The following is a 9,736-nucleotide window of genomic DNA, read 5'->3' on the forward strand; positions in this document are numbered from 1 at the left end:
GTCACCTCATGCTGATGGATGGGAACATTTCTAACTCAGCTTTTCATCAGAATTTATCTATTAAATCCTCTCTGTTTGCCTGAGATATTTTTTTTCATTAGAATATCTCGAAAGAAAATTTTCTGTAACTAGTTGTAAGAAGTGAGGGAAAGCCTTGTGCTCACCCTGATAAATCTGCAAACAGCTGGGACTGCCAATGTACTGTTGATTTTTTTCAGTCTTTTTTTCTCTTTTTTTCTTGCAGTGTGGCAAAGGTGCTGAAAACTTCGATAAGTTCTTCACACGAGGACAGCCAGTGTTAACACCGCCGGATCAGTTGGTCATTGCTAACATAGACCAAACAGATTTTGAAGGGTTCTCCTATGTCAACCCCCAGTTCGTACACCCCCTTCTACAAAACGTAGCATGAAACAGCAGAACAGGAAGCAATCCCACAGTGGGGAACAGTCCTTAACCCTACAGTTTTTAGGGTTTTGCCTTGTTGATTCCATTTGGGCCTGAAAATTGTAGGGTTAGAAAGTGTATGATGGGGGGAAAGGCCACTTTTTCAGGATTTTGGCTTTGCAACAGAGACATTGTCTTAATGGGAGATAAATTACTATACAGTGCCCATTTATTTCTCCTAGAAGTCACCGCTGACTCGTCTAAAGTTACCCATTTTTGGTACATAGCATAGTTTTGCAATTTCCCCCTGTCCTTTTTCTCCCTTTTCCACTCTGCTATCGTTAGAAATAATCTGAGACCCCGGGTCTGAGAAAACACCTCAAACACTGAGCCCTTCCGCGGGGATGCCGTGCGACTGGAGCCCGCGGCCCCAAGGGACCACTCCTCCCCGGGTCTTACGGTGACTTTGGGGAGAACAGCAGCACACGGGACTGAAATGCACCGGGGAGGAGAGGCATTGCAAAGCATTGTGGAAAGCGGTTGTTTCAAAAACTTCACAGAAACAAATTTGGGAGGGGGGGGATAAAATCAGAGTAGACCCCGAGGCTTCGTGAACCAGTCCTGTACGCAACACCCCGTTTAAACACGCTTCAGCAGTGGCCAGATCTCTAGGATCTTTGCTAAGTAGCATGTGATAAACTCAAGGGTGAAATTTTGTCTTTAATAATAATAGTAATAATTTTAATAATATTTTTGTGAATTTTAATCTCCATGAGATTATTCTGTGATCCAGGGTGCCATTGTGTGTTCAGTTAATTTAATTTACACAACTCCTGAAGTTTACTGTTAACCGGTTCTACTAATACCAATATTTCACTAAGAAATTTGTTAACCTGGAATGTAAAACAGAACTGTAACTCCTTAAATCTTATTTACATGTGCGTGTTTGTAGTCTGCAGTGTAGGGCAGTAAATCAAAGAAAACGTGTATACTAAATTAACAAAAAATGCAGCCCCAAGTGACTTCCTGATTTCTCCAGAATAACTCATGAAAATCAAGTGAAATTTACTCCTAAAATAGTAAATTTTAACTCAGACAACTTGGGGCTGTAAAATAATCAAGTCAGAATGAAGCACCTAAAACTTGTTTTATCGATAGAATGGAATTTAATACATTTTACGTATGCTTCATGCAATGAATTTTACATCTTTAGTAATAACTCTTAATAATAAGGGTTAACAATAAGCAGATCTATATTACTGACATAATCATATCAAGCATAAAGAGTATTATAAAAATTTTATAAATCAAATTGTGCTTTATTTGTGAAAGTTCTTGTTCTGAATGGCATCATTTAGGTTTAGCTAAATGTTTTATTGCTGTTGTTTTGGTTTTGTTTTGGGGTTTGGATTTTTTTTTAGTTTTTGGATATTGTTAATGACTTAGGGTATCATCTGTTTTTTTAAATGTAGATCTACTTTTAAACAATAATTGCTACCTGCAGGTTTTATACAAGGTTCAATTAGGCTTTCATTTCACGTCTGCTTATTACTTACAGGGAAGGAAATAGACTTTATTTGCAATGATGAACACTGTAATTAATGCAATCTTCTCCTCTCCTATCACTTAGATAAAAAATTTGATATTTCCTCTTACAACTTACCAGAAGATATTAATTCAAAGATCAGTAAATATTTCTGTGCTTATTTTGGTTTTGTTGCAGCATGTAAAATAGTAGTCAGTGCGTTTTCCTTTCTTTTCCCTTTTGCCTTGTTCATGGTAGCAGCCATAGGCACTCTTTGTCTGTCAGATGTGCATGACGATGCCAGAAGCATGATGTCTCTGTTGCTGCATGCAGACTGATTACAGTTTTTCCAGCATGTAAACATACTCAAAAAAGTAAGATATTTGCCATAAGAGACTTAAATTTATACTAGAATATGTAACTGGGGGAGGGGGGGAGGGATCTACTTTCTAATCATCTTTTATTACAATAAAATGTCAAACCTGTGCCAAAGATTCTGTCAGAAAGATCCAGTCCTGCAGATCCCGTAGCCACGTGGAAGGTCCCAACTCACGGGAACGACCCCAGAGGTGCACTGGACAATTTTTGAGCAAAGTGCGGTTGGCTGGGAAAGGCAACTGTGTCATGCTTCTGCACCCGTGATGCCTTCCGAAGCCAGATTTTGGTGCCTAGGACGTGGGATTTGGAACACTCCAGATGTTTGGCTTTTGCCCAGCCGTAGTCTTTTTGCAGTCACAGCTCTGAGCATGAAGCATCTCCCCGGTGAGAGGGGTCAGCCCTTAGCGGCTGGACAGGACAGTTCTAAGGCACGGGGTAGCACGCTGCTAACGAGGGGCATTCACCACCTAACCATTTCCCAGATTGATGCCTAAATAAACAGAACTCAATGAGTAATTTTAATACATTTTAGGAGTAAAATTTTTAATCCATTCTGTGTCAAATATGTTAGCCAAGTCTGGGAGTTGATTTTCTTGTTTATATATTATATACCTAAAGATTGTGGTATGATTTTCACCATAAGGCATGTGGACTAGTACAGCATTCATGACTGTGTTTTTCTAAATATTATTAGCCTGCCATAGTTTAGGAATATCTGGGTGTCATGCTGTAGAAGATAACAGATTCAACAGACTTTTGAGGCTCAAATTTTGAGTAAAGAAGAGGCGCTCAAGTGAGTAAATCTGAGAGCGGGCATTATGCACGTTTTAAGAATGTGAAATGAAAAGGGAACTTCTGAAAAGGAAAATACAGGGAGAAATAGCAGAGCACAAGATATTGAAACCAGAAAAGCAGCACCTGGGTGGACCTAGCCCAAGCCAGAAAGAGAAAACCAGTAGATGTGACTGAGTGGTTCTGCTGGTTGTTTTCCCAAGGAGTTGTAGGGGCGTCCAGCCAGGCAGTTGCTGCTGGCACAGCAGTGACGTGACACTGCCTGTACCATGGCAGTAAGGAGCTGGTCCAACACCTGAACAGAGCTGCTCATTTGGTGGCTGCTTCTCATTGTGAGTTTCTTAGGCACTTGCATTTGTTCCTCAGTTTTGCCACTGCAGAAGCAGGAATTCCTCTTTTATGTCCTTACCTCAAGTTCCTGAGCTTGCGGCATCTCACGTCTCCTTCTGCGGGTGTCTGTAGTGCTTCCTGAACGGTACTGTGAACTTCTTGATGCTGCAAGAATCAAGCGGGTCAAAAGGGATTGAATGCTTGTGGAACTCCTCGCTGCTCTTTGATGCGCACTTGCACGTGAACGCTTGGACCAGCCCTTTAACAAGAACTCAAAGTGCACCAGCTGGCATGTTTGTTACCCAGAAATTTATGTCAAGTAAAACATTACATATCCAGCGAGCATGTTTCTATCTTTTTTTTACTTTTTTTTCTTTTTTTTTTTTTAATGCAGGTGTTATTTATATAATGTTTTTCATAAAGTCTGGCTTCTTAATGTTTATCAGCAGAGGCATTAGGACCGCCTTGCTTTCCCTTGTACTCGTTAGCAACAGCAATCCGAGCACCCAGCGTATTACAAAGATTTCTAGAAGTAAAATTGAACATCACATTGGAGAGAAGCTGGGTGGGGGTCATGGGAGTTGGGTCTGTCCCACACGTGCTCGAGCACACTGACCCCCACGTACCCCTCGGGGGGCACAGCTCTGCAGCCACCCCGATCCCAAGTGCTAAAAGTTTAGGTTTGTGTAGAGCTTGAATTATTTAGAAGCTTGGTATTCACAAAACTACAATCTCTCTGGACTCAACTGCTCCAGTTTCTCTCAAATTCAAGACAACCTCCAAACCCTTCTGTACTGCTGGTTTTGTTTTTGTTTTGTTTTAAACTATTTGCTACGTTGCTTTTTGTACAAGTGATGTGTGATTCCATAATGTTAGAAACTCCCCCGCTCAATTTGTGGTCTTCTTCCTGTCCCTCAGGAAGGGCAGCTGCAGCAGGGATGAGTTGGGGAATTGGTCGTTTCTCTCTTTCCCGTTCACTGGAGCGAGGCCGTTTCCCACAGAGGGCATGGGTAGGGCCTTTTCAGACCATGTAAAACTTCCAGGCTGTTTTCAGTGAATAAGCAAGACTTTACATGCTCCTAGTTAAATTATTTCATCATCTGGGCAAAATCTTGGGTGTCTTCATTCACTGAGGGAATGACTGCAGGTCTCCAGGACAGCCTCAGTGCTCTTAGCGAGGATTGCAGAGACGTGGGAAGCAGAGAGCACACTCCTGTAGCAACATATTCTGCCTTAATCCAGTTTAGAGGAGAAATGCAATTTAACTTCTGATCCTTCATTCCTCCCAGAACTACAATTGAATTTCTTTTTATATACTGAAGAAAGTTCTTCTAGAAATCAGCTGTTAGTTTAAGAGATGTTCATCATACATAAATGCTGCTGGCCTTTGAAATCCATCCCTTCTTGTGGGGCAAAGATAACGCTGAGCTCTTGTAAAATTGAAAAGGTTAAGTGAGAGAGGAGCTTGCCTTCTAGCAGGAAAGTTGCTGTGTCCAAGGCCAGGACTGACCAGTACCACTTGCATTATTTTTGTTCTCATTTGGTGCATCCGGATGCAGTTCCAGTGAAATGCCACAGCAGACGCATGCAATTAGCAGAGGAGAAAAATCCTTCATATTAAACAAAACACCTTGTTGGAAATAATATTAATAATAATACAATAATAAAGCTTTCATATGAGTAGAAAGCACATTTGCAGTATTGAGTTTACAGTGGGCTTTCTGACCTGCCACAAAACTTCTGGAAACCTTTAATGTGATTTTGAGTTCTTTTACTCATTAGCATAACTTATGGTACATAGGTTCTGTCTGCAAGCGTGGGTGTCAGCTATAGGCCATGTGTTACCTGTGTGCTGTGTGGTAGGCAGACACTGAACTGCAAAGTAGTAGAAAAGTAGAGAAGCTAAAGCACTTTGTTCCTCAGCTCCGCACACTGAGACGGGACCTGAAGTAGTTGAGTGGGAGAGATAAATAAGAACTGACTCCATAAACGTGTGATTTCATATCAGCCAGTAACCGTGCCAGTGGCGATTGGTAATTCAGCAGCCTTATAACAAATAACCATGCACTAAAGCCCTTCTGTTCCTCAGAGAACCTGGACAGAGAGGGGTACCAGGAGCACAAGCCTTGGCCTCCCAGGGTGGCCCCTGATGCCTGTGGTGGCCTTGGCGAGTTGGTGACCTCTCTGCCTCAGTTACCTCATCTGTAAAATGGGGATAATAATACTTACTTACCTCGCAGGGAGGCGTGAGGGCTTCTTAGTTAATGTTTCTAATACACTTTTAACCTGGAAAGAGTTGTGTAAGTATTATTATAATTTTTACTATTATATCAGCTTATTTGACTCGCATGGTATCACTGGTTATACCATGGTATTTCTACTTTTTTATATAACTTTAGTAATTCTACTGAAACCATTTGAAGAAAAAATAAAAACAGATCTGATATGTTTCTTACAGAATCTGGAGTACAGCTTTTGCTAATGGGGGTCCGGGTGCGTGTGCTGCTGGTGTGGGTCAGCTGCACTTCCCTCTTTTCCATTACTGAGATTTCTACGTGCAATGTAAAAATTCCGTGTAAATGGAAGTCTTAGCAGAACTGACCTTGTAGGGCATGATTCCCTATGGGTAAATAAAGTCAGCACAGCTGTTTTGTAGTAATGTTTATACTGACTCCTGTTGAAGGAGGAGCGCTTTTTGTTACGCAGCTGGTCCATCCATGACAGTTTAATTCCATTGATGCTTTAATGTTTTCCTGTTGTATATCCTCACCCTTTTCTTTTGCTTACATATGACACCACAGTTCAAATCTAAAAGCAAATCACCACCGTAGTTGTTATTTTTGTTCCATTCGTGTCCATTGACCAAAAAGTGATCGGCAGCCAATTATTAATTCTAATCAGTGGAGTATAGGAAAAGTAGCAGCAGCACTGACAGCTGGCCCCAACCTGCTTCCATTGGGGTCGCCGTGCTGGGTCTCCACCGGGTTTTGGCAGGAAGCCCCCCGGGTTCGCTGGCAATGTGTCTGGCTGCCCGGCTGTGGATGCTTCCAGCCCATGGCAGCAGATCTGGCCGCGTGGTCAGCCCTTAGTGCAGGGCATACTGCAAAGTCTACAGCTGACATTATGGTTTTTATAATCATGTAGGTGGCAGGAACGTTTTCATAGGAAGATTAGGTTTCTGAGGTTCATAAGCCTTTTCCCATGAATCATTTGACTTGGCATGGTTGCATTTATTGCCTTCCCATGGGAGCAGCAGAGGCAACGCTGCTGACAGTGGTGGCACCACGGCACAGTCCTTGCAGAGGTCAGAGCACTCCTGTCCTGGAGCAAGGCAGCACCCACGGGTGCCTGGAGCCCAGTCTGTGCTTCGGGGCTGTCCTGGAGCAGAGACTGGTGCTGGGAAGCCCCAGCCCCACACAGCAGAGCCTGTGCAGTTGTGATTCCTTACAGTAGCATGGCCTCCAGTCCCAGGGAAGGCAGCAGGGCTTGCACACTTGGCCGCCTTGCTGACTTGGGGCACGCAAAAATGTTCTCGCAGTGATAACACAAACTTCAACCAGGGGTGGTTGCCCACAAAGCCTTTCATTTCTTCTCTCTTGAACTATTACAATGAATGTAAGAAAAATAATGTCAACAAACTGAAGCTTGTTGCCTCCTTTAAAAACACTTCGGGCAATCCCAACACGTGTACGATTTTGCACGACAATACAGAGTACACCTGAAATGTTTAAAATGATTGCATGTTATTTTAATGTTACCTTTTTAAAAAAAAAGAAATAATATTACCTTGAACTCATTCATATTTTTGATTGTTATTTTAAGACCCACATTTTGTATTTATAAAGAGGAGAACATTATTTATTTTCTCATCATTTATCTGCAAGATGCTACTAGAAAATTTGGAGACACCATTAATTAAAAAAAAAAAAATCAAAAAAATAATTGGAAGTACAGTGGGCAAGACTGATGTATAAATTACAGCATCTTTTTTTTTTTTTTTCTTAATTCTCAATATCCTCAATCTTTGTTTGCATGAAATGCTTTTGTTAAATATTAATTGTAGTTTCAAAGCAAGTGTGTATGAATAAAAATACTTACCATTACTTTGTGAGAGTTTGCTCTGTTTTTTGGGGGATTTCATCTCAAAACCCACTCCGCGGAGGCTCCAGCAGTCATGGTGTGATTGGCCCCAGAGCTTGCACAGGTGCACACCTTGATCAGCAGTGACTTGAAGTGTTGGCGCACAGAGTTTTAGCCTGGGCTCTTTTTTAAATTCCTGGTAATAATTCAAGAGAAAAAGAGGCTTAACTGGGAAAAGGGTGTGTAAGGTCAGCAAATCTGTTACAAGTAGCAGAGTTATTTAAAAAAAAAAAAAAAAAAAAAAAAAAAAAAAGGAAATAGGTGTGGAAGAACAGAGATTTCCACTTGCAGGGGCCATGGGCTCCTGGCCCCACCAGCTGTACTTGCCCTGAGCCTGGGCACTCCCCCTGCCAAGGCTGATCTCATTTTGTTTTCAGATTTTAAAAGCAAAGTACAAATGCCATGACAACTTGATGGACAAATTCTTTTTCTGCTTGCTCTCAAACGTATTGCATCTCCTGCTAATTCAATAATTGGGTTAGTTTAATTTGCAGAAAAATCTGGCTGAGTTTGCCCAAAGGAATGGAGGAATGGTTGAAATCTTTTTTTTTTTTTTTTTTTCTCATAGAGACAGCATTTCCAGGCTGCTGCACGCTGCTCAGCCTTCCTCTGGCAAGTACAGCTTCTCCTGCAGCCCATGCAGCTCTCCTTGCTCCCACCTTGGGAGCTTTTTGCAGAGCACCAGAGGGAGCTGGTGCAGGGCAGCGCTGCTCTGAGCTGGTTCAGATGCCCAGCACAAGCAGAAATAAGTCCTTAGGGCTCCATGCTGCCGTGCCCGGATCCCTCCCAACCCCTTGGCTGTTCAGCCAGGGGCTGGTGGGATTTCCACCCGCCAGGCTCATCCATGGGGAAGGCAGGCACAGGTGGAAAACTGCAGCCTGCTGCTGCTACCTGTGGTGGCACCTGAGGTGCAGTAGGTGCAAAGCTCGACCTGGCTGGTTTCATCTGACTTCTACACAGGGCTAATGTGCTCTCTACCTGGAGTGCTCCTAGCACACCATGCTCTGTAAATCACAGCAATTACCAGTGGCCGGCTGAAAGCACGTCCTCCCTCTCCCTCTCCCCCACCTGGCTTCTCTTTAGAGATTGGGGTATTTGGTTTAGCGATCTCCAAATATTTTTACAGTGCTGGTACGTGAGCAGCAAATATAACCACCTCTCCCGAGAACTGCTAGGGTAGCTAAAATGCTGGTTGCATTAATTACTGTGAGGTAATTATAATCCCACCCAGTTTTTCAAAGGCAACCCTCACTGCTGGGCTGAGAAAAAAACGAGTGAAAAATGAGTGAGCCCCATGGAGCCGTGGTAAAGCAAAGACAAATCAAGGAGGGACCCAGATGAGGGCTGCTCTTGCCAGGTGAGGATGGGCTGACCTCGAAGGGCTCTTTTCCCCAAGTAAATCAGGCAGGTGTCACCTTCCCACCATGCTGCTACACCCAGAGAAATGGGGAGGGATCTGGCCAGGAGCAGGCAGTAGCAAGGCTGCAGCCACAGAGCTACCTGCAAGGGTTTTGTGTGTGTGTGTTTGTCCTGTGTTTCCTGAAGGAGAGGACAAAAGGAGGCAGATCTCATGGGAAATGAATCAATGCTGTCTCCTTCCAAAGGGATTTGCTGTATTTGCTGCCAGGGTGGCGGTGTCGGCCCCCAGCTGCCACTTCACGTGCCCGTTACTGGTCCCTGCATCAGCACCCTGCATCCTGCCCTGGGAAACTTGCATGACCTAAGGAATGGTGGAAAAAAAATCCCAAAATAATTTAAAGTACAATATCTTATTGAGGAAAAAAAAAAAAATATGGAAAGGTTCCCGAGAAGTGTTTGATATCTTATTCTCACCTGACAAGGCTGTCAAAAATCACCATCCGTTCTTTCTGCCACTGGTGCTGCAGAGGCAGTGATTCACATGCTCGGGATGAATTTCCCTTCGCTCTGAGGGGCCCAGCAGCACAGGAGCTCCGATGGGAGCAGAAGAAATCCATCTGCTCCCCTGAGGAAATGGACGTGTGGCTGTCTGCTGGCTGGAAGGGGGGTTCATATCATTTAGGGTATTTGATCTGTGCAGCTTGTTTCTACATGACTGGTGGTTTTGTCCCTGCTCCTGGAGGCTTTTTCCCACACATTCCTCCTCTCATGCACGTGTGTTTTACCAGGCTGTACCCAGGGGATGCTCAGAGGGATTAGGACACTCAG

The 9,736-nt window shown here is 43.4% G+C and overlaps 1 protein-coding gene across 3 annotated transcripts in view; it reads left to right on the forward strand.

Annotated features, from left to right (window-relative positions):
* The window catches only part of PRKCA (protein kinase C alpha), a 169,336-nt gene extending 161,824 nt beyond the window's left edge, over window positions 1-7,512 (forward strand). For all 3 annotated transcript variants that reach the window (XM_021269952.4, XM_027471337.3, XM_027471338.3), the window contains one exon: window positions 245-7,512. In XM_021269952.4, coding sequence (XP_021125627.1) covers window positions 245-409 — 165 coding nt within the window. In that variant the 3' untranslated portion in view covers window positions 410-7,512. The remainder of the gene's footprint in view (window positions 1-244) is intronic.
* Window positions 7,513-9,736: the final 2,224 nt, after the last annotated feature.

The sequence above is a fragment of the Anas platyrhynchos genome, chromosome 19 (assembly GCF_047663525.1).
Source record: "Anas platyrhynchos isolate ZD024472 breed Pekin duck chromosome 19, IASCAAS_PekinDuck_T2T, whole genome shotgun sequence".
NCBI lineage: Eukaryota > Metazoa > Chordata > Aves > Anseriformes > Anatidae > Anas > Anas platyrhynchos.